The 24,689-nt window shown below is 39.0% G+C and overlaps 4 protein-coding genes across 8 annotated transcripts in view; 1 reads left to right on the top strand and 3 right to left on the bottom strand.

The window, feature by feature from the left end:
• Nucleotides 1-535: 535 nt before the first annotated feature.
• On the bottom strand, nucleotides 536-4,244 carry rbp7a (retinol binding protein 7a, cellular). The gene is made up of 5 exons (XM_063881952.1): nucleotides 3,997-4,244; nucleotides 3,401-3,579; nucleotides 3,083-3,184; nucleotides 2,576-2,743; nucleotides 536-1,065 (listed from the first exon to the last, which is right to left on the bottom strand). The coding sequence occupies exons 1-4, from the start codon at nucleotides 4,067-4,069 to the stop codon at nucleotides 2,684-2,686; spliced, it is 414 nt and encodes a 137-aa protein (XP_063738022.1). The 5' UTR covers nucleotides 4,070-4,244; the 3' UTR covers nucleotides 536-1,065; nucleotides 2,576-2,683.
• A 1,070-nt stretch (nucleotides 4,245-5,314) lies between these two features.
• nmnat1 (nicotinamide nucleotide adenylyltransferase 1) lies at nucleotides 5,315-9,671 on the bottom strand. 2 transcript variants are annotated; one of them, XM_063881919.1, is made up of 5 exons: nucleotides 9,525-9,671; nucleotides 8,766-8,905; nucleotides 7,712-7,895; nucleotides 6,855-6,976; nucleotides 5,315-6,284 (listed from the first exon to the last, which is right to left on the bottom strand). In XM_063881919.1, exons 2-5 carry the CDS (start codon nucleotides 8,878-8,880, stop codon nucleotides 5,884-5,886), a joined length of 822 nt encoding a protein of 273 aa, XP_063737989.1. In that variant the 5' UTR covers nucleotides 8,881-8,905; nucleotides 9,525-9,671; the 3' UTR covers nucleotides 5,315-5,883. The 2 variants fall into 2 exon arrangements, with proteins under 2 accessions (XP_063737989.1, XP_063737997.1); XM_063881927.1 differs by lacking the exon at nucleotides 9,525-9,671 and adding an exon at nucleotides 9,247-9,469.
• lzic (leucine zipper and CTNNBIP1 domain containing) lies at nucleotides 9,591-13,136 on the top strand. The gene is made up of 7 exons (XM_063881939.1): nucleotides 9,591-9,832; nucleotides 10,303-10,429; nucleotides 10,589-10,724; nucleotides 10,881-10,979; nucleotides 11,113-11,208; nucleotides 11,422-11,503; nucleotides 11,614-13,136. Exons 2-7 carry the CDS (start codon nucleotides 10,329-10,331, stop codon nucleotides 11,667-11,669), a joined length of 570 nt encoding a protein of 189 aa, XP_063738009.1. The 5' UTR covers nucleotides 9,591-9,832; nucleotides 10,303-10,328; the 3' UTR covers nucleotides 11,670-13,136.
• A 1,310-nt stretch (nucleotides 13,137-14,446) lies between these two features.
• Nucleotides 14,447-24,689, bottom strand: part of clstn1 (calsyntenin 1) — a 33,888-nt gene continuing 23,645 nt past the window's right edge. For all 4 annotated transcript variants that reach the window (XM_063884102.1, XM_063884084.1, XM_063884092.1 and 1 more), the window contains 8 exons: nucleotides 23,653-23,810; nucleotides 23,164-23,312; nucleotides 22,216-22,460; nucleotides 21,065-21,235; nucleotides 20,586-20,731; nucleotides 19,907-20,042; nucleotides 18,958-19,142; nucleotides 14,447-17,725 (listed from right to left, as the gene is read on the bottom strand). In XM_063884102.1, the coding sequence (XP_063740172.1) occupies nucleotides 17,531-17,725; nucleotides 18,958-19,142; nucleotides 19,907-20,042; nucleotides 20,586-20,731; nucleotides 21,065-21,235; nucleotides 22,216-22,460; nucleotides 23,164-23,312; nucleotides 23,653-23,810 (1,385 nt within the window). In that variant the 3' untranslated portion in view covers nucleotides 14,447-17,530. The remainder of the gene's footprint in view (nucleotides 17,726-18,957; nucleotides 19,143-19,906; nucleotides 20,043-20,585; nucleotides 20,732-21,064; nucleotides 21,236-22,215; nucleotides 22,461-23,163; nucleotides 23,313-23,652; nucleotides 23,811-24,689) is intronic.

Here is a 24,689-nt window from a genome sequence, read left to right on the forward strand (position 1 = left end):
TGGGAGGCTTGTAGCTTACCAATCAAGACACCAATAGGTAGGCTATGGCAGATTAGCAACCGTCATTGGAGGAAAGAGATGGGAGAGGTGTTCAGATCACTTACTGAAATAAAGTAGGCTACAAATAACACCCTGAGAAAATAACTGATTAGTAAGTGTCCTGCACTCAACACCTCAATGTAAAGTGAGTGTTATCGACAACGTTTATTCATCAAACGTGAAAAGTATTCTGCAGTAATGTTACCTGTTAGTGTTTTTATGATGTTTCAAAATTGATGTTACTGTGTGTGTGTGTGTGTGTGTGTGTGTGTGTGTGTGTGTGTGTGTGTGTGTGTGTGTGTGTGTGTGTGTGTGTGTGTGTGTGTGTGTGTGTGTGTGTGTGTTGCATTCTACTGCTGCTAAAATAAATTGAGCTCACTTACCCAGCCTACAGTTGGGTAGCTTAATCTACAGCAATGCATCACATTCTATAAAATCAATATGTTTGACACAGGCCAGATCTATAGGCTAAGGGAGAAATGTGTATGGTATAAAATCAGGAAGATAGGTTTTTATTTTATTTTACCACACAATGTTGAACATTGAGTATGCCATTTCAGATTTCAAAAACCCACTTCATTATACAAAAGAATATAAAACAGTTTTCCAAACATCCTACACCTCACTATAAGTTGTACATTGGGTATTAATGTATCTATAAGAGAGAAGGGTTTGATTTATTAGAATTAGCTCCACCAAATGTCATATGGCCAGCACAAGCCATTGCACCAAAAAAAGAATATTTCTAATTTGTCCAATTAGACAATAAAGATTTAATGAAACAATAAGTTTGCACCACACAGAGCCTGGATTGAGTCTTTAAAGGTCCTTAAAGGAGCCAAATTCAGGCATGATGCACAGTCATTTCTCTTTTCTTCATTAGACCAAGCACCATTTACCTACAGATCAGTTTTGACATTAGTGTCTGACAAAAAATGCACTGATGCCATCTAGTGGTGTAAATCAATACCCTGACAGGAAAGACATTTTCTCCAGAACTGAGCGTTGAAGTTACGTTTCATATGCCACTGAACCAGTGGCGGCTGGTGGAGTTTCCTCCAGGGGGGGCTATAACTCCAAAATGTATAAACATTTTGAAAAAGCATGCATACATGTACTAAGGTATCAAACGAGTGTATTTACATAAATGAAAACAACAAAAACAACATTATAGATAGATAGATAGAAGTGCAAAGAGAAACAAGTGCGATATATAGAGTATGTACAGTATATGCAGTTAAGAGTGATTATGTAAAGATAAGGGCAGTATAAAGAGGTGGGAATAATAGGCATAGTATAAACAGATGTAGTATGAACAAATATACAGATGTGCTTTATTACTATACAGAGGGCCAATATACATATATAATAAATATCTCTATATCTATCTCTCTATCTATCTCTAGATATATCTCTATATCTATATATTTAAATGATATATATCATATATAACATGGACAATACACATACTTTATGACAGAAGGCTGTGACGCAGTGGCGGCTGGTGAAAAAAAATCTTGGTGGGGCTAGTGTGCCAACAGATTTCCCTGCCTAATCTAGCATAAGCATTCAAATGAACAGTCGGAAAATGACTACAGTTCCACAATCATAATTTAATTTCACAGTTTCCAGCTTCACAGAAAAAGTAACAATTTACAGCTATATTAGACTTTATGCTATCAAATACTATACAATACAATCAAGGGATAAATTAACAACAAGGGTATGATTTCAGCTGAATCTATACAAATCAACAGTGAGTGAGTGAATGAGTGAGTGTGGGTTGAGAAGAGAGAATGAAACAGAACTTTCCTATTAAAATGTAACATATACAAAGAATTTAGAACCAAGTTATTTTCAAAATTTTTTACATAAACAGATTATTTTAATACCCTCTCTCAAGGAAAAATGCATTTACTTGGAGAAAACAGAATCAGTGCCATACAGTTGTCATTGCATGTCACAGCCTGAGAGAAACAACAAAGCATTCTCCACAACTATATTACAATTACATACTATAATATTATTACATATTACATCGCCATCATCTCTCTTCGTCGTCGCGCGTATTTTTTCCCCACGTAGGGTAGGACAGAGTCTGGGAGTCGCACTACGAAAAAAAACTATCGCTGGCTCCTTATGTAGCTACAGCAATCCTAAACCTTCACGCATTTTACGTAGCAGTTGGGGCTAAATTTCCAGCGCCCCACCGGCGTTAAATTTGGCGACGTTGATAGGCCAATTATTCATAATTTCCCCCTAGCAACCATAACCGGATTGGCTGTTTAGCTGCCGGTCAGGGGCACTTTGCCGATCGCCCCATGAGAGAATGATACACTGTCTGTCAGTGGAAATTCACTGTTTAATGAGTGTTAGTTGGTGGAAATGTTGTTTAAATTATTTAAATTGCATGTAGGCACACACACTATTAAGTAAAACTGACATTGATTTAAAAAAAAATATGCAAAAAATATTTTTTCCCCTCAACAGCTGGTGGGGCAGAGCCCCAGCGCCCCCTATGGGCCAGCCGCCTCTGCACTGAACGTTTAGTGTGGTATTGATATTCAGTGTTTAGAGTTGTGTATCTGACACGCGAGGCCTCTGCTCACAGTAACTCCTCAAGAAAAAACGTTTTAATTCCTCTTCACTCGTTTGCATTCTTCTTAAAAATCTGCTTGCAGACTTCTCCTTCACAGTACAGCTCCTGAGGGTCACAGAAATATACATTTAATATGATTTTAAGGGAACACACTATGGATGAATAGGCTTCAAAACCTAACTAATAAATATGACCATTAAAGTTCCCTAGTTTAATAAAATTAAACTGTCTAACGGTTTCTGTTTGTATTCAAAGTTTTCTGAAGTTTCATATCCAAAAATGCATTTCAATTATTGTTATACTTAATGTGTGATCATTTGCATATCATTTCCTACACCAAAATATGAACTTTAGAACAAGCAAGTTTTAAAATGATTGCCCAAACTCTGAAACTTGACTACTAATGTAAATACAACATTTATGCCTCTTGTGCATTCTTCTTACCAGATGTAGCTTGTCCTCTTCAATCCAGTGAGCCCAGCCCCGGTTGTTCTTCTCTCCAATCTGTTCACACACCAGTTTATTCCCCTCCCATGTCACCAGTGACTGCACAGATGGAAGAGAAAAAGAGAGTTTAAATCACAAAAAAGAACAGGTTTGGTAGCCCACACCAAATACTCTGAGCCAAGGGTTACAGTTTCCCATGTTTCGACTCTTGCCTCAGGCTCTCTCTCTCTCTCTCTCTCTCTCTCTCTCTCTCTCTTTCTTGCAATCATAATGTTTTATCTTTGAACAAACAATTCATCAGCCATTTATCTTCACCTTGACATGTCTGTTGTCCAATCCCTTGGTAAACTCCTCAAACTCCTGACCCACTCTAAAGGAGATGGTGTAGTTTTTGACCTTGCTGGTAGTTTTGATGGTGTACTGGTCCCCTTGCTGCTCAATCACCTTCTTCATCTTCACCTTCAGAGCAATCTTTCGTAAGCAAGGGCTGATACCTGAAAGCGTAGAGGAAGTATTAAGCAAAGTAAACAGAGAAACATCTAAGAAGATAAAATCGCACACACTATCACCCCTACACAGTCCCATGCATATTTCACTGTTGTGTACAGAAGCATAGTTAAGTCAACAATAGAAATGTTAAAATCGCACTTCTTTTTACTTATTTTATACAAGAATTCAATATACATATAGAATCAAATAATCATAAAACGCAAGCACAGCATTTATAGCGACTGCTATGCACGTAATCTAGAAGGCCCTTTTCGATTGTAAAATATTAAACATTTTTACGGACTAAAAATGTATATGATGCAGTGCATTTTCGTTGACCTTATATGATTACCATCAAGTCATTTAAAACATTTTTGATATTGGGGAACATTCTTGGATTAAATCATTTCTAAAGGATTTACCCAGTGCAGTCATGTAGCCATCCAAGTTGACATTGCTGATGATGTCCCATGTATCACAGAGGCTGGCAGGCATTTTGATGACTTTCTTTTCCTCCTGAGACCTGTGCGTGTAAATCAAATGTGATCTTCAATTTGCCGTGCTGACGAGGAGACCGTGCTGTTTGGTGAGAGACCTGGAGATTTTAAGGTAGGTGTGCCTTCATCTTATTCGCTGTCCAACGTGTGAGGGTGAGGGAGGTGCTCTCACCAGGGCCAACATGTCAGACTGGTCCCACCACACAGATCACTGAATAACAAACCTTACTTAATTTGTGTCAGGTGTCACACATTAATTTCACACAGATGCAAACAAACACAAGAACAAATATATTAACCTTTTACGCTTAAGATTCCAGCTATGATTGATTTAGACAATCGATTTCAGTGAAAGCAATATGAAATCTTATTTTTGATATATGAGCTTAAATTTTCTGAATTATATTTATGTTTCCATTAACAAATCACATTACAACAAAGAGGTATAAAACATTTTTGGGGGTAAAAATGTTATCCATAAAAAAAGAGAACTACACAAAAAAAAGGTAGGCACAATATTTAAATACTAAATATTAGTTTAACTTTTTTTTTAAATCAAAATGATTATGTTTTTTGTTGAGCTTAGCAATATGTATGTAAGACGAGTGATGTTTCATTTGTGCACATGCTGTTTCTTATGACGATGACCTTTGTAAAGTTGGCACACCTTTTTGTGCAATGAGGAAATGATATATAACACGAACAATCATAATTAAGCTGAGCTGGCAAAGATTGTGAAAGGATTTGCTGCACCTTTAGTGGGAAAGAGAATTTACCACATGGAGCCTGTCCAGACACTAAGGTAGTTCTTCCTCCTCGTGTTCAAATTAAGCAGCAATCCATCGCTATGATGTAATACAGACAAACTTTGTCATGTTTATTTTCCCAAACATGACTCTACATGTGAATAAAATCTGTCATAGGCACCTGAAGCAGACATGAGTTTTTTTATATGTAATAAAAAAACCTTTACATCACATTGGCTTGAGTACTGTATTCAGTTTTCATGCAATCTAATTCCATAGATCCAATAATAAAAGGGACCAACTTTAATACCAACGCAACCATTGAGTTTTAATTGGCCACATTTGAAATTTCAGCTTTTATCTTCTATCACTGAATATTACCTGAAAGTTAACCCCCGTTGATAAACATGATTTTAATAAAACAAAGAAGGTGTTGGATGTCTATATGTGTGACAATAGCATTGTGATCCTCGATAGAAACAAAAAGCCTTCAAGTCTAAAATCCAAAAGGGTTGTTTATTTAATTTCAAGTCAATACAAATCACACCTTTATTTAAAACCGGGAGCACTGAAAAATAAACATGTTTAAAGCATATTCCCTGAAAGAGTGCATGAACAAATCCTGCTTTAGGTACACAACATGTGACAGGTTCAGAGAGTATACTGAAGCATTGAGGTTAAGCAAGTAAAACTTTTAAATGAATTTGTTCTTAATCATAATTCCGCACACTGTATGCTGACTACTTCACGCACAATTGTGAATCCCTATTTCAATAACCACGCACCTGATCTATTTTCAACAGCAGCATTGACATTTAGATGACCCCCCAGCCAACTCAGTTATTCTGTTTTTGAGTAATTTACTTAGTCAACTCACCCTGTTCTGTCTATGCACATTTATGAAAACAAAATGCCTATTAGTAAAAAAGCTGTTCTGTGCAGTAGGCATTGTTGGAAGTTAAACAAACTGTTTGCATATGATCTCATTTTGATTCACAGTAAACATACAACACTTAGTTTAGAGAGCTATCTTTTCTTCTTTGTTTTTTTGCAGTAGTAAACTTCCTCAGCTTGAAGCGACATCTGTGTACCTCTGAAGAGGTGCCAGTACTACGCCAGCATTTTTCTGCTCACTCTCAGTGCTGTACAGCCCATGTTCTTGTATGTAGTGAACCACGCTGTCAGGCAGCAGGTACCTAACGCTCCGACCTCGACGCAGCGACCGCCGCACCTGAGTGGCTGAGATCTCATTGGTCACCCACTCGCAGACCACGTGGATGTTCTGGCGATACTTCCACAACATGTCCGACTGGTGTATGAACTTGTGGGGGTCACTGCCGCTGCGGGTGACGCAAACCAAACCATAGCGGCCGACAATTTCAACAATATCCTCCTGCTTCCACAGGTTGGGGACCCCGAAGGACTCCAGGACATCGGCCCCACACAGCAACATCAGCTGAAGACCGTCTTTTTTAGAACACAGAAATAATAATTTATCTTAATTAATCTTGTTTGTATGTCGTACCTAGGTTCTTAAAAGTAAAAAAAAGTAAAAATAGCATAAACAAAATACAAATTATGAGGGACCATAAAATTAAGTATGGTATAATCAAACAAAGCATAATAAAACAGAATAGAAACTTTGAAAACATGTGTTTATAAAGGCAGCGGAAAATATTATATAGTGAAGTATAATTTTTAAATATTTAATCTTTAAAAGTCACCAGAAGGGAGGAAGCAATGTTTCTATAACTTAACATGAGAGTTGTCACCAGTTTGGAGAATGAGTGACTAACAACACAGTAAGTGTGTCTCTGATGCACTGAGGCTGTCTTGCACCTGGCCTGTCTTAACTGTAGTGGGTGTGATTACGGTAGGTGTCACCCATCACACACCCCGACCCCATTGTTCCCGTCTTATGAGTTACACTGAATACAATAAAGGGGGGGCAGGATCAGACTTGTCTGGAATAAACATTTGGAAAAGGGATGGGTTGAGAAGAACATCATTTAAGTTATACAATCGTACTTGTCCTACCTTTTTTGTGATGAGACGAACCTCCAAAACGATTCTCCTCTATACGTCTCTTTTTGGCGTGCTTGACCGTGTCCACATCATCGGTGTTCTGCTCTGCCTCAAGCATTTCTTTATAGTAATGCCTAAGTGGATACAGACAAAACAATATAACATGAAAATATATATGTGGAGCTAACTGCATACAGTCTCCAATACAGGAAATATGAGTCATTTTGACAGTTAGTATCCAGCCAGTGCATTCTTAAAGTGTCCCTGGAGTATTCCCTCTTCAGACTTTTTCCCTTCTTCATGCACCTTGGAAGTTGGTGAGAATCACTACTCCTGTTTCTACAAGAGCTTAATGTACATTATATGTCATTTATCGGGCCATTATAAACAATAAAACATAATAAACATAACAGGTCTGAAGTTTGATTTAAATACATATAAATGTAAAGATGTCATTTTCCACACAAGAGTAACAGAGAGCTTCAAGCGTGACGCATTCATGGAGTGAAAGGAAACCCTGTGTGACACTGAACATGAACAACTTTGTGATCTGAACACAATTGCAAGGGTTTTATGTATGAACAGCAGAAATAACACAAAACAAGAGTAACGATCACGTCAAATCCTAAACTGCTACAGGCGCTGCTTGTAAATCATTAGTCATTACATTGTTGTTACTGGTTTGATGAATGGGTGGCTTGAGGTGAACTGACAAAGAAGATTTAGAGGAAAACACAAAACTGCAAGTAAGGAAACTCTGGTTGAGGATATCAAAACTCTCTGTGAGTTTGTGACTTTTTTGGCTGACATATGCACACGTAACAGGCACAGGCACTGTCAATAACCATACATAAGCATTGTCAACTTACCGAACAACTTTGGCTGTCTCCACCCACTCTGGTTGTAGGCTCTCCCAGGGATCGAATGTGATCCAGTCCGAGCTATCTGTGGACAATCTGGCCATCTCTAGACGGTGACGGGCCTCAATCAAACCCTTCTTCTTATAGGCATCACCCACTGGAGAGATGATACCTTTCATCACCCTGTACTGACCTGACAAATTAAAGAAGTGGCACATGGTTTACAGAAAAGGGCGCAGCAGATGTAGTAAACTGTTCATTTGTTTTATCTAAAAATAACTCTAAATTAATATGATGATGGGATGAATTATTGGTAAAACATATATCCTATTGCGATTATTTCGGCTGATATTGAGAATTCATAGATATAGACTACATTGGTGGGAATGAAAATATTTTAATTACTTTTCTCATTTTAATATGAGAAATGTTCATATTTTGCTATTTTTTGGGACCATATAAATGTTTTGTGGTCTGTAGAATACAATTTGTAGACCAGAACATTTCAACAGCACCAACATATTTACTTCAAAACAGGATTTTGACTTTTTTGTTTTACTTATATTGCACTTATTTAATGCAATTTCCATAACAATCTGACTAATTGTTCATCCCTATATGGCTTAACAGATATAAGTGCTGTACTTGCGAACATTTTTGAGGTACATGGGTATTTTAATTTTCTTCAACTTAATATTTGTATTCAACTATATTACAGTGGTGTATAATTTACTTTAAAATCCACCACATTTTTTTGACAGCTGTAGCTGCTAATTACCTTTTTTTTATTTAGGTAATTTCATGAATGCAGGACATAATGTATTGGAGGTATAGGAGTACTTACACTTTTCTGTTTTTGCTTAAACCAAGGATCTAAATGTGTGTGTAAACACCACAGAGTGGGGAAAGAAATTTCCCTTCAAGGGATTAATAAAGTATATCTTCTTCTTCTTCTAAATACGTTCTCCACCACTGGTATCTAGCCAGGCAGAACGTTTAGCACAGACGTTGAGATATTATCCTTTAGATATCTCTTCAATGTATTTTCCTCCTTTTACTCCACCTGTGTCCTCCAGATGATCTCGAGCCAGTTCAAACATCCTCAGGTGCATGTTGGTGATGGGGTTGAAGGACCCACAGGCCAGCAGGACCACTTTGGTTAAATTCTGGCCGTCCATGCCTCATACTGGTAGTGTACTTACACTACAACAACAATATGGAGAAGAAAACAAAGACTGTAGTTAGTTTTCGAGGACTACATTTGAAAAAAACAACTCTGGCTTTCTGACGGAACAAAAAATGGAAGGATGCACTTCAAATTAATAATGTGTAGAAAAAAACCTAACGGTTAATTGATAATACTATTTTAACATATATGTCTTTCACTTTAAGAACAGCACAACATTGCAGATGAAAGAAAACTACTTCTGTATTTTGTCTATATTTTCCTCCAAAGAGCATGGGTTGAGGTGCTTCGGTGGTTTCGGTTTAAAAACATCGTTTTTCCTTGTCACATTTTTATCAAAAAAGTAGACATCACACACTTTGGAGAAGGTTATGAAGGTGTAATCAAAGCAAGGGACGTCCTGTTATCGTTATATGGTAGAATTTGTGAAATAAAACCTATATGTTGAGTAAACTTAGGTTAGCTTTAACGTTAGCGACGACATTAACTCGTAAGCTTTATAAAGTATTACATATACTAGGCAACGTAAACCTGCCATTTGTTACAGGGTACTAAAGCAGACGACTGATGCACTCAAACCTTAGACAACAAAGGAGGCGTGTAAGAGACAAATATTATACATATTCATAGTATTACCAGGAGAAACAGCGCAGACAGCTGGGCTGCTGTGACGTATGAGCAGCTTCCTGTACGGACTGTTCATCGAGACATCTGATTGGCCCCATCAACCAGGAAGCAGACAGCCGCACCCACACTGCCGAGCTGCGTTCACAAGCACAAACACACAGACATCAACAAGCGACTCGTTAAACACTAAATATTCTGAAACATCAAATACCAAGAAGATATTTTTCGAAGAAATTGAATAGATACAATTTCCTTGTCTATTCATCAAGCTGGTGCATATATTTAACTCATCGCACGACTGATTTACAACTGTTTCGGTGAGATGTTTTCTTTTAGCATGTTAGCTCGCTATTCAGATAAGTAAACAACTTTGAGTGTTATATAGAACGGTCTGATATTCCAATAATACCATTCATCAACAGTTGACAGTATAGGTCATGTCTCGCTAAAATGTCAACAGTTTTGTTTAAATGCTGACTCCAACATCGCTATTCTGATTACATAGGCGATCTTTCCCTAAGTTCCCAGAGCAAGTGTATCTTTTGGTATTACATTAGTACAGAATGCTTGATCATCTTCGCAGTTCCTTTTGTATAAAAATGAAAAGAGTTATGTTTCAAATGCAATTTAAATAGTTAAAGTCTGTTCAGCCAAGGCAAATTAGAGGGCGTATTGAGGAGAATAACATCAGTGTACTAATATAGATGTTCTACCTTACTGTGGTAATGATACAAATGTTAGTTTGACATCTGTTGACTGTTTTATTCTTTGTTTGCATTCTCTATAGGTAGGATAAACGTTGTTTGGCCAAGCATGGCTTCTCGTGGGAAATCCGAAACTGGAAAGTTGAGGCAAAATATGGAAGAGCAACTTGACAGATTGATGCAGCAGCTTCAGGATCTGGAGGAATGCAGGTGAAAGTTAGAGGAATTCAAAATGATTCAAGCTCACTTCAAGCTGCGTACTGGTTTACCAATGTGACTCTTATATTTGTCTAATATTGATCTAATTTATGTCAGAAAGTACCTCTACACATTTTAGTCTTATCTCTTATCCTTTTTTTGTTATTCCAGAGAGGAACTGGATGATGAAGAGTATGAAGAGACAAAAAAAGAAACCCTGGAACAGTTGAGTGAATTTAATGACTCCCTGAAGAAGATCATGACAGGAGACATGACACTTGTGGATGAGCTCAGTGGAATGCAGCTGGTATGGACAACTAATAGATTCTGTGCAACTAGTATGTATTAAGAGACACTTAAAGATGTCAACGTTATAGAAATGAGCTTAACATATTTCAGCTCAAACTGTATGTTAAACATTTGTGAACCATTACAATTTCAAAAATGTTTCTGTCTTAATCAGGCAACCCAGGCTGCCATCAGCCAAGCTTTCAAAACCCCAGAGGTGATCCGGCTCTTTGCTAAGAAGCAGCCAGGACAGCTGAGAATCCGACTAGCAGAGGTTTGCATTGATTGATTTGTTTGTGTACTGCACAATGGTACATGTATATTTCAACTGCTCAATCACGCCTTAGTGTTTGATTGCTGTTGCTTGGCCTGGAAATTGTGATACTAGTGTGTGGTATTCTGTGCAGATGGATCGAGATGTTATGGTGGGGAAACTGTCGCGGGATGTGTTCACGCAGCAGAAAATGGAAATTCTCACAGCCTTGAGAAAACTTGGAGAGAAGGTGAGGAACGCTCCCAGCAGAGATGTGATGATTTTCCATGGGTTCACGGCTGATTCAAAGGCTTGTGCTCATGAGTCCACATAACTTATTTTAGTCTTGTAACCATCAACAGACTGTCAGACCAGTTGCTAAAACAGGTCTAGATGTCATTTTAGAAGGAGAACGAACACTGTAACCAAAATTCATCTCTCTTTTGTTTCTGTTTCTTTAAAGCTCACTGCAGAGGATGAGACTTTTCTCATCGAAAATGCTACAGCTTCCTTAAGCCAGTTTGAAAAAGTGACTGCAAATTTAGGTGAGAATAAACATTTGATTTCATTTATATAACCCAATCCCTAATATGTTAAATCATAGTTTATTGATGAACATTCATATATCTAAACCTTGTTTTGTCTTCTCTTTCAGGCTCTGAAGACAAAATAATGGCTTTAGCTAGCTCTGGTGTGAAAACCAAGGCATAGTCATTTTACATAATGTTCATTTTTAACTCAGTGAATTTGTTTTAACTAGAAAAAAGAAAAGTGCCAATTGATTGTTGATTCTGTATACAATCAGTCCTCTTTTAGGTGTTGCTATAGAAGCTAACACTTTTAACCAGTTTTGCATTATACTCCTCAATGTTTTTAAATGTATTTTCTTTTATTTTAGAGGAGTGTAAAATTGTATTTTTGAGGTACGAGAGTTGATTCTGTTTTTATGAATGTAAAGGATAGTCAAGGCCTTCAAAGAAAAACACTCTGCTGTGATTTTTGTTGTATTTCTTACACTATTGTTGAGTCTATCCGTCCTCAAATCTGTAAATTCTGCATTGTTGTTTTTAAGAGTGTTGATTTCCTATGAGTGCTGCAATTATTCATTGTGTCATTTTATTTTAACTAAACTGTGCTGTTTAGAGGGATTTGGAACAAACAAAGTAACTGTAACACTTTTCTGCCAAAACATATCTGACAATCACCTCCACAAGTCAGTACCTGAATCACAAAGGGTTTTATATTTTTATATGACATAATAACAGACAACACTTGCAAGATAGGATAATAACAAAGACTGATGGCTTAAATGAGTAACAGCTCTCTGACAGAAATAGCTGGAAACCTGTTAGAATAATAAGTAAACACTGCAGTAGCTACTTCAGATTTAAATTTGCATGTGTCAGTAAAATATACTTATTATAAGTCTGCATGGAAACTGCATCCATCCATTTCATCCATAGTGAAATCAGCACCAATCTGGACTGAAAAAATATGATCAGATGAGACTTTGGCTAGTTTGCTTGCTCTGTGATTGGAATACCCCGGTTGGATTAGTCGCCATCTGTGAACCATTGTTGAGGACCTTGTGATGGTTTCAGCATCCAACCCATGAGAGTGATTGAGTCTGATTAACAGTCTGTGAGAAACGGCCAGCAACATTAACATTTACACTACCAGATGAAGCCTGCACTTTTGTTTTTGTTGTCATGGTAAAATGATAGAGATCCACGGTTTAGAAACAAGAAAGGATAATGAAATCAAAACAACTCTTCAATCACTAAACATGAGTGATTGAGATGTAAATACCAAGGGGCTGAATGGAGTAGAGTTTATACTACAGGACAATCTCAAAAAGCAAAATGAAAGAATAGGATATGTTCACACATTTCAGAATATGCATCTATGACTAAACTTTGATAGCTTATGGATGTTTATTTGGTGTCAGGAGTTTCTATTATTTTCTCCACCCTCTATGTATTCATTGATTATCAAAAATGCTAACGTGTGCTTCAATTGACGAGTGTTATATGTTTGCAGGAATCAACTTCATTATTGGATTGTATTTTAAGTTTGACTAGTTGAATCTATTTAAATGTTTACAGTGTCAGACATGATTGATATTCAGCTTTGAAGACATGTTTATTTGAATGTGAGCATGAAGAAAAAAGAAACAAACCTGTTTGTTGAATTGTTTTTATTAGCTCCACCAAGAGGTTACGCTTTTGATTCAGATTGTGTGATGTCAGCAGGAAACACAAACTTTCAGTAAACTTGGTGAAAGAGTGAAGTAAAAGGCCAAAGAAGATCGTTTAATTTCCACCACCAGAGGACACTAATGCTGCACATTTAAACACTTCAGCACTACTGCCCAGACAGGGTGTGTACCAGCAGCAGTGAGACACACTTAAAGGTCCCCTATTGTACTCTTTTTCAGCAATATATTATAGGTCTCAAGTATATACAAAACATGTCTCTGAAGTGTTTGGCTAGAAATTCTAAACAGATCAGTGTAGCATGCCATAAACCCCTCTGTTTCAGCCCTGCTCCAAAAGTGCTGATTCTGTGTCTGTAGCTTTAAATGTAAATGAGCTGCTGCTGATCACACTCCTCTGGGAAGTGATTGGTTTAAAAAAATACACAATGGCGCTCTAGGAGTTGATTCAGGTGGTAAGGTGGGCGGGTGTTACCTGGGTTGGTTATTTACTTATGGCACAACCAAAAAAAAACATTGTGACATCACAAAGTGGCCAAAATCTGATCAGCTCATTTTCAGACAAGTTTTTACACACTGCCTGGCCCCAAAAAAGATCACACACTCTAATATTCGTTGGACCGCCTTTATCTTTGATTACAGCATGCATTCGCTGTGGCATCGTTTCCACAAGCTTCTGCAACGTCACAACATTTATTTCTTGTCTTACATTAATTTTTCGTCAAGATCTTGTATTGATGACGGGAGATTCGGACCACTGCGCAAAGTCTTCTCCAGCAGATCCCACAGATTCTCTATCGGGTTCAGGTCTGGACTCTGTGGGGGCCGATCCATGTGTGAAAATTATGTCTCATGCTCCTTGAACCACTCTTTCACAATTTGAGCCCGATAGATCCTGGCATTGTCATCTTGGAACATGCCCGTGCCATCAGGGAAGAAAAAATCCATTGATGGAATAACCTGGTCCTTCAGTATATTCAGGTAGTCAGCTGACCTCATTCTTTGGGCACATAATGTTGCTGAACCTAGACCAGACCAACTGCAGCACCCCCAGATCATAGCAATGCCCCCCACAGGCTTGCAACCTTTTTTTTTGGCCGGGCTGTGTATAAATGGATCAGGACAAAAAGACGGTGAATCTTTTTTCCTGAAACTTTATGAATCTCTTAACACAGAGGGGACACAAATGTATGTATGACATGAAAAAGTGGATTTTGCATAATAGGTGACCTGTAAAGTATGATGATTGAAGAAAAACGAGAGCAGACAGAAGTTATTACCCATCTCATCATCCTTTATTTTTGTTCACGAGCAAGCATCAACTTCACTACAATTTGCCTTTCAACGTGTAGAAAAGTGAGAGCAGCTCCAACAAGCAAAAAGGAAGCATTCAACCGTTCTGAAAACATTGTCACCTTTCATTTTGAGCACATTTTTAAAAGAAAAGAAAAATATATATATCTGGAGTGTTGTGGACGTGTGAAACAGACAATCTGAGAATCAGCAGTGTGTCTCCTGTCGCACAACCCCACATGGAACGTACACAAACTTGTGGTTCATGCAAAGTAAATTCCCCTTGAATCTTAGTGTTATAACAGTATGGCTGTATTTCAGTTTGTTAGGCAGTGACATTCAAGTCAACCAACTTACACTTAACTCGGGGGCTGATCGGAAAGCGTTAAACCCAGAAAACTGGACATGGTGGCATCACCGTGTGTCTGTGTGCACATATCAGTGACCCATGGTATTGTACTTTAGAATTGTAGATGAAACGTGGACATTAAGTGTTTGACGAAATGAGACAGAGAATTTCGACAGGCTTATTACTCTGGTTCTTGTGAATTTCATGCTGCCCTCAAAATCATTTCCCAACCATTCAGGCAATAGGACACTGTTCAAAATTACCTTCCACTATACACAAATAAGCCAGTTTACAGTATACTCATGTATGCTGCCAAAGCAATTTCATAATGTACTGTACATCTTTTAAAAGGTGGACTCCGTCAATGATTTAGTACAATTTCTATAGAAGATACAATATGGATCTACTTCCTCTACACAACATGGACACATGACATCTATGTAAAACATTTTTCACTTTAATAAACCTAGCAGTGGACTATTGTTACAACAAACAGAAACAAAATGTAATCCCCAGCTCTGTAAGAAATCTAGCATTAAACAAATACAAATAAAAAACAAAAAATTGCCACAAATAAAAGAGCACGGATGAGTGTTTTATTTTGTTAGACCTGCTGATTGCGCTATGATTGGAAAAAAAGGCACTCCCATCTCAGCCGGCTCTGACCTGGCAACCTTTTTATCAAAAGTCCAAGTCATCATGGAGGGGAGACTGTTACTACATTTCCAACACAGACCTTATCAAATTATAAATACATTTAGCCTAAGGAAAAACAACTGTGCGACTCAAACCCTCCACAGAAGCCTGGAAACTGTCTAAGACAAAGAGCCTTGAATGTGGTTTTGAAAATACGAGACTCAAATCAAAAACATTATTCGATAATGCCAAGTCCCATTCACTTTGAAGCTCCCAAATTTGTTCAGCTTTAGTTAAAGCAGGTTTGGGAAATGTTAACATTTTAACTTGGAAAACAAACACTAAATAGTTAAGAAGGAACTTTTGTATCTGGTTGTGTGAAAGATTTATACAACAGTGATGGATAACAGCGTCAGAGGAGATAGAGGTTAGACACATTTTCCCTATCAATTGTATAAGCTTTATACTAATACCAGAAGGAAAACAAGTTTACCAAATGTAAACAAATATCTGAAAACAACTCTACAGTACAGTTTCATGTACGACAAAATCTAGTAGTCTACGGCCAAAATAATTCCTTTTAAGATTCAAACAAGAAGATCCATTTTTGAATGTTTTCCTTTTGTAGTTTATGCACTTAGACCTCAGGTGTAATCCCTAAGATAAAACATGTTCTGCTAAAGGAAACCAGTTTAAATATGCATCTAATGTATTTTTTATTATATCAGGTTAAGAAGCCGTGACGTGGAAAATAAAATTGCAACATCCTGAAATGTACTTTCATTTAATTTCTCTCCTCCAAATGAATGCCAGCGACTGCACCTCACATCCAAGCTGCACTAAAGCTCTCTGCTCTTTCAGGAGTTTAAAGGTTTTTTTTCTCCCTACTTCTGTCAGCACAGCATGACAGGGTTACAGACATGGCTTTTACAGTTGCTGAGTCCAAATACACTGGCAGATAAATGTTTGTACCCATATTTCAAACCGCCCACAGTACCGGCTGGCTTTGTGTTTATACCGTTTTACACTACATGTCCATTTGTACATTAGCTTTTCTCCAAGTATTATTAATCTGAACAAAAAGAAAATCCCTTCTGTACAACAGTGAGATCTTTTGGGAATGAAATACACTGACGCCCGGAGTAGAGCATTGCCACCTGTGCAAAGCAAAGCAGGGCAATGTATGAAGCTGAAACCATCCACCAGTCCTGCCTACCAGAAACAGAAATAAATGATTTTCCTTTTTGCAAAAAAAGACAAAATGGCCACCACTTTGTCATGGAAACCTCCGCTCAACAGTCCTGGGTTTCTCATCAAGAAGCAGACATTTTTGTACAAGCAAGATGGAACAGCTTTCGCGGAAATTTAGCAACATGCTACAGCCTGTGTGACACAAATATTCTACATTACGAACTGCGTCATTTTAGATATTGGACCCCGTTGAGTAGGCCTTCACTAACACATTGACTAATTACATGGTTTCTTTATATTTACAAAATCTTTAAAAAGCATTTCTCTACACATATGACTTCTCAAATATGCTCATGCACTAAAAGAATTTTAAAAAAGAAAAGAGAATACGGTTTACTCGTTGAAAGCATTGTTTTGTTTCGCTGCGGACTACAAGTCAAGAAAACTCAGGTCAAGCTTATATGTGAGATTAGCGGCGAACAAATCTAAAAGCATTACGCAAAGAATATACATCAGGGGGGAAGAAAGTCTCCATATGATCGCTTTACGTCTGAGAGAAAACAAAAAAAGTGCAGGGTTGGCTTCCTCACACAGTTCAGAACAAATGTAGGCCAAGTTTTCCTGGAATTAAAATATAATAAATACAAAAATAAACAGTAAAAATCAGCAATCCGTGATGACTACACTACACTGAGTACCACCACTAAGATAACAACAGGAAAGCCTTGACCATATACGCAGAAGGGAATTTTTGTTTTGCTTTTTTTTTACATCATGGCTCCTTGTAGGGGGGGTGGGTGTGTGTGTGTGTGTGTGGATGTGAGTGACTGTGATTCTGTGATGTGTGTGTGTGTGTGAGCTTGTGTTTAGTGTTATATGTGTGTGTGTTTAGTAGGTGAGGGTGGAGTCGTCCCACTCCAGCTGCTGCTGTCTGCTGGCCGCCTGCTGGTCTTCGGGCTCTCCGCCCTCCTCGTCTTCGCTGCTCTCTGACTCAGCGCTTGTGATGTCATCTTCCTCCTCTCCGTCCTCGCTCTCCTCCTCCTCTTCCTCCTCCTCCTCGCTGCTGTGCTGGTCCTCGTACGTCTGTGTTGCAGACAGAGGGAGAGGGTGGGGTTGTTAGTGGAGACACACGAGAGTAGGTGTATTTATAGTTCAAAAGCGCTCCTTCCTGTGTGTACCCATTTACACCAGTACCAGCTGACTGTGATCAGTAACAGGAACATCGCAACATCCTGCTCCAAATATGTCTGAATATGTAATTCTTAGAAAGTAAATAAGGCCATTATTTTATAAAATATTGAAACCCTCAACCTGTGATTAAGGTTTGATTTGAGGTGAAATCATTACAGGCAGTCCAAAGTTTAGAATTTCTTTCTGACAGTGAAAGACATGTCAGCATTTCCCCCCCAGTGCATTAACGTTGACATATGACATCATCGTTATTTTAAAAATGTTTGTTGTCAGAGAAACTGGTTAGAAAATGAGGTTATGTTTGTCATAATGCAACCATGTTTCTCTTGTACTACCTGATAACTGTTTACTAGAACTAGTTGTCTAAGAAAGATATAAAAATATCATTAATAAAACATTTGTTTGGTCTCAACGTAACTTGTGTGATGTTAAGGTCATTTCTGGGTAAGATTTTTCTGATCCTATACTGCAGTTGAAAAAGGCTTGAGTTTAATTTGGGGCTCATTTGTACAAATGTGCAAGTCTCACTAAAAAGTGAAGTGATGCTCTCTTCTACTGCAACCGGTGATGTGATTCAGGCTGACAGTTCAATTTCCCTACAGCAGCTGTAAGCAGCAGCATTTCTCTAGATTAGGAAACAGTAGTCAAAGAGTAACATGACTATTTCTGGAAAATAGCTGGCAATACCGCTTTTTGTTTTCGACGGCTTCAAGCTTGTAAATGAAGCTTTCATTTTCTCAGGATATAGAACCCGGTGGGAGACAGGAATGCAAAGTGAAAACAAGGGTTAATGGGAAGGAATCTAAATGACAATGGTGTCATCATTCTATCCATTGCATTGAGCGTCAGGGTCAACTTCATAATGATAAGTTAAAGCAAAGAACGTTCTACTGCAACTTTTATTAGCGAGGTAATGCTCCATAAATATCTTTAACAAAGTATCTTCCCCCGTGCCCACAGGGCTGCCAATCACAAAAGCTCAGTTGAAACCAGGGCACAGTCTCAGCATCAGCCAGAGAATTAGCAGGTGAGAATCTGCAACCTGACCACATTTCGTTGAGAAGGGAAATTGTCTTCTGCTTTGCTCTGGCTAATCAGCACAATGTAGTTTTATGTGTTTGTACCTCCATGGGGTTGACCGTGATGGTGAGGGCTGAGTCATCCCAGTCCATCTCGTTTTCCTTGCCGGTCTCCTGGTCCCTCATGGTGCTCTGGTGTGCAGCTCGGATGCGGAACACGCCCAGGATGATCATAAACACCAGGAAGCTAACGCACACCACGATGACAATGGTGGCTGCGCTGGGAACGACTGAGGAAGCAAACACACAAAATGAAAAAGGTTAGATTTTTTTATTTGCACATAATAACCCTGTTACGGCTCGATGTGTGGAGACACGTCTCTGAGGGCTTTTCAAGGGCTTCGGTTTCACAGTGAGTCAGCTCTGATGTTAATGGCTTCTTAGTAAACTGCAGATGAATGCTTTCGGCAGCTCTAGGTGTACATCTTTCATTAAAAAGCTTTTTTCTGTCTCCCTCCAACCTTCTCCACTTTTCCCCATATTAGCAGGACGGGGCCTCTCTGCGTGGCAGGCTTAGTGATCCTGACAGCCCAGAGGATTACTGCAGCCGGGAAATAAAAGGTTGAGTTCAGACCACCGCGTGTGCAGATGTCACAGACAGCACTTAAGTGTAATCCTCTAACTTGTGCCACAAAAAAAAGGCAAATAACCAGTGCTTTCCTACGTGCCCTACTTCTGGTTAATAGATTATAATCCATCCCTGAGCAAGGCTTGTCACACCAGAGGCCAAAGTGTTTCTCTACAGCAACAACAGAGAGAGCAGATTACGAGTTCATTATTATATCTGTTAATAATTCAAACGTATGACTGGAATGCAGCAATAAGGTGAAGGTTCAGTCAGCAATAAGGACCAAGTTCAACTATTATTTATCAAGAAATTGTTGTTTTTAGTCAAGATGTAAAGAATTTGTCAGTGTTGCAGCAGAATTTGTGAAACTGAAATTCATTTGTTTTTGTTCTCTTGAACATAAGAACATTTTACATGTTGCAGTACCTGAGGCCTGGTGAGCGTTGACCAGGTTGTGACCGGACAGATCCACAGAGGCGTGATGCACAGGGTTGATGAAGTTGGGCTGCACCATGGCGTTGTTGGCATTCTCCACAGGATTGGCTGTGTGGATTACATTCACCTTGAAAGAATACAAAGACAAAATTTGACAAAAAACTCTCGACAAATCTCCATTTGAGATGTAGCTGAACTGCTATTGGGAACATTAGTGGTGCATGAGGTGGAAGAAGTATTTAGTATTAATTCAACTTATACTTTATTAAAAGTATAATACTATAATGTAAAATATTCTGTGACAACTCAAAGTCCTGCATTGCAAAATCCTCCTGTATTGCATCCAGTTATACATGAAGTACAAAAAGTAAAAGCCCTCATGATGCACAATGGCCCATTTCAGAATCATCTTAACATGATAACACTGAATTATAATTCATACATTTATCTGTTCAATACTTAAAACAATGCAGAAAAATTAACTAACAGACTGACTGACACAATATTTGCATCCAACTGTAGAAAATGGAAACACACACAAGTGCAAGTCCTTCACTTGGCACTTAATTAGAGTACTTAAGTGTAGTAATTTTCCATCACTGCTGCTTGCACTCCTCTGCAGTGAATGTGTCACTGTTTTGTGACGTAACTGACACATTCTCAGTCGTACCTCGACCTTGAAGTCGTTGCTGATGTAGCGGCCGTTGAGTTCAGAACAGACCAGTTTGAATTTCCTGTCAAAGAGAGCCTCTGTGTGCCAGTTCTTGTAACGGATGAGATGCAGGACCTGCTCGTAGTTGGCCATGGTGTTCACGCCTGAAACACACGGAGGAGAGCTTGTGTCAAAGAGAAATGTGATCAACAGTCCTCAGCAGAGAATTGTTGCAGGGAATCATGTTTCTAAAAATAATTGGGTTTCTAGGATGATTTAGAAATGCATCTTTAAAAAAAGAATCCTAATCTGAGAGACAGTAGATTTGGTTACTATGACCTTAAATCAGTGTGGTTAACAGTGTGAGTGCCTAAACACCTACACATTATATAGTTTTTTATATTTTACATGCAAGTCCTTAATATTACTCCTTATAGAAAGCAGATACGTTCTGCACAGCTGTCCTGATATCAGTACTGTGTGCGCTGTGTGTGTACCAGTGATGACGAGGCCCAGGTTAGAGGAGCTCATCTCCAGGCTGTGCTGCTGCAGCTGAGACATGTCCACCTCTAGACCCTCGTGCTCCCCGTCCAGCTCGTCTCCCACCACGCTCACTTCACATGTGTCCAGGTTGTGCATGATCTCCTCGGACACCACGGTCTCTTGGACTGAATGAACAATGGAGGGAAAATATTTAGACTGTGAGTAGGGGCTCTTCCCAAATTGATGAGTGTCCATTGGGTCTGTAATGCAAGTTTGTTGTAGGTCAACGTTTGCCACTTAAAACCGTGTATTATAGGGATAAATACAGTACTCAAAAAAACAAATATCAACAATTTTCCTCCAACAAACAAAACAAAAACCAAAAAAAACGTACATAACATTAGTTTTAAAATGGACATTTACAAAATAGAAAGAAGGCGAATCAAAAAAAAAAAATCAAAACAGCAAGGGTATAACTAAATGATTACATAATCAGCAAAGTTTGGTTAAAACTAGGACACTTCCCTTATCGCCATCTGTTGTTTACTCCGAAAGTTTGCAAAATAATAAAGAAAAGGCTGCCATTTTGTGTACAAGCTTTCTTCAGATCCTACAAAATGTACTTATTGCTTTCTATTTTAGTCAGAATGGGATGAGATCTTTGATTCTTGCCCATCTACTGTGACATCTCTTGCTTCTTGAGGATGGTGGGGCAGGGTAACCTGGTAACAGCATCAGGTCTCAGGGACTCCTTTTGTCCCATAATGCCTGCTGTTCACCACAGGACATTGCATCTTGCTGTATCTGTGTCACGGTTATTGTCTCTGCACGTCTTAGCTCATATACGAGCAGATGGCTGGCTGCTCACGGCCCCTCCCATAAAGTAGTAAACAACTTATCTTTGCACCCTCCCTCTCGCTCTACCCACACAATCCCTCCGGCCTCCAGACCTAATCCTCCACATCACCAGCTACTGTACATCTACACCACTATCAATTGTACGAGGTATATTAACCAAAGCAATAGATGGAGCATGAATGTGAATCACACTGCCTCAGGAGACTAAGATTACAAATATGGAAGTAAAAATTGGGTTAGCTTTACTTCCATATTTCCTATAACATGATCTGGTTTTAAAATAAGGGCACAAGTGCATTTCCCTTACCTGTAGGGTCATCCTCAGTTCCCTCTGCTGCTTCAGATTCAGCATCAGCCTCCACCTCGCGGGTGATGGTGCTCACGATGCGTAGCTCGGGGAACAGCGCCACGCCTTCCTGGCTCTCGAATTCTGCGGCGCTGCGGGCAAAATGGTCGATGCCGCTCAGGCTGATCTTGGGCTCTTCGGGCTGCAGCACCATCACGTAACCTTCGGCATCTGGCACTGATACGCAGGACTCCTCGTTGAAGCATCTGTGGGAAGATTTAAGTTTAAATACATGGGAACCTGAATCTTTGACGCTTGTTTATTAACTTGCTGGTTTTCACTCTGCTTTGAATATGGGCATTTAAACTAAAAGTGGAGTCATTTCTCATTTTGCAGTAAATGCAACTCATGTACGTATAAACGGCTCACTATACTGTGTTCCTTCAGGTTTGTTAAGATGTTCGCCATCAGCTGGATAGTCGCATTCACAGGTAGCCTAATTTATCATTCCACGATGCAGATTCCTGCATATGCAAATAAAAAAGCAACGTTTCTGCAACAATGAGTGGATCGGATATTGCTGTAGGCTCAGCAGGAACCTGGGTCTGAATAAATAGCTCTCATACATCATTTGTAAACATTGTGCAGATTTTTTATTCACATTTCAGTCTCTGAATACATCATTGTTGTTAAAAAATCTACATCAAAGAGAACGGAAAAACTAAATGCAAAATCCTACAGCTCCTCTGTCATTCTCCAACCCTGACACATTTATATGTTCTCTGTTATGGAAATTATGAAAAACTCCTGACCTCCGTGTTCTCTTGAAACCAGCCTTACCTTTAAAGCAGGAATATCAACCCCCTCTGAATGTCTATTAGGCAGTCAAATACACCTAGGCTGATGCTGACTGACAAATGAGGTGACATCGAATATGAATATGTTCTTTTGATATTTTTGGCTACTTACTTGACGGTGGTGGAGATGCGAAGGTGCCTGATACCAGGGGTGGGGAACTGGCGAGAGTTCAGGTAGGAGATGTGCTGCATGACCTTGTCAAAGGCATCGATGTCGTCTCCCTCCACGGTCAGAGAGGACTGGTTGGGGTTAAACTCAACCTGAGAGGAGAGGTCAAGGTAACTGTGAGATTTATCACTTCCAGTTAAAGCAGTGGTTCCAAACCAAGACCTTTTATTTGATTTATTTTAGAACACTTATCTTGGGAGTTGAACCTGTGAATGTGGAGATTTTTCTCTACTTTTTTTCTGTAAAATTCTGGACTCTCAAACTTCTTCAGGCCTCTACAGACTGTTCAAATCCCTCTCTTGGTTGGACTCAACAGTCACACTACATCTATAAAAAGGAGTTGAGACTTTGCTTCCCCCACTAGGATCTCAAGCCTCAGAGGTTGACTGACTGAGTGTGTTTTGTGTCTCTAAATCACTGTGTTCTGCTCACCTTGACAGCTGAAGCTACCTCCTCAGGCAGCTGCACGTCCAGTCCTTCCTTGCAGGTGTACAAACAGTCGATCACCTTCTTGTTCTCCAGCTTGCCAGAGCGAATCATCAGCCCCGCTAGGTTGCCCCGGAAAAACTGAGCCATTTTAGCATTTCCACCTGGACATATCATAACAGTGATGTGGAAAAGGAAACACACACACATAGAAAACATGAGTTACTAAGTGTTTATTCCAGACTTCACCATTTCTGGGCTGGTGATTCAACCATGCTGTCTCAATGTGCAAATGTGGTGTGGATGGCGTTCATGCAAGTTAGTATGTGTGCCCTTACAAGGCCTGGGGCCAAGAGGAGGAGACAGTGGGAATGATGGATGAGTTTAAACACTCCTTAAACATGCAACATCTGGATTAACAGGGTGAACCGCTGCCAAACTGTGAAATAAAAATGAAATTGTCTGGAAAAAAAGAAACTTAAAAACGTAATTACTATAATAGTGAAATGAGTCCTCTATAGTCACCTTATATACAACTGAATATTTTAGTGTCATTGTGTGTGCATCAATCCTGCTGAATACGAGGTGGCTCAATACTGAACCACAATGACTTCAAGACTGCACCTCTGCAAAGTAACAGACAAACCTGGAGCTCTGCATCTCAAGGTCACACAGCCATCCAGTGTGTGTGTGTGTGTGTGTGTGTGTGTGTGTGTGTGTGTGTATTTGTGTGCTGCGGTAGCTCTGTTATCTGATATGGAGGAGTTGCTGCTTCTGACCCAAAGGTCATATTCTGAAAAAAAGAGCCTGCAGGACTAAAATGCTGCAGCCAGGTCAACATTTTGTGCTCATTTAATCTATTTTCTCCTCCGCTTGTGTATCCGGTTGTTGTAACATTTTTAAAAAAAGCTGCTGCAGTGAGCGGAATGAACAAATGGAGAATTAAGAAAATGAAATAACAAAAGTAATACGGCGGCAGATAAAATCACACTCATCCATACTGCATCATGCTCCAAACACATCTGTCTGTATCTAGAATGTGT

The sequence above is a fragment of the Eleginops maclovinus genome, chromosome 1 (assembly GCF_036324505.1).
Source record: "Eleginops maclovinus isolate JMC-PN-2008 ecotype Puerto Natales chromosome 1, JC_Emac_rtc_rv5, whole genome shotgun sequence".
In the NCBI taxonomy this organism is placed as follows: domain Eukaryota; kingdom Metazoa; phylum Chordata; class Actinopteri; order Perciformes; family Eleginopidae; genus Eleginops; species Eleginops maclovinus.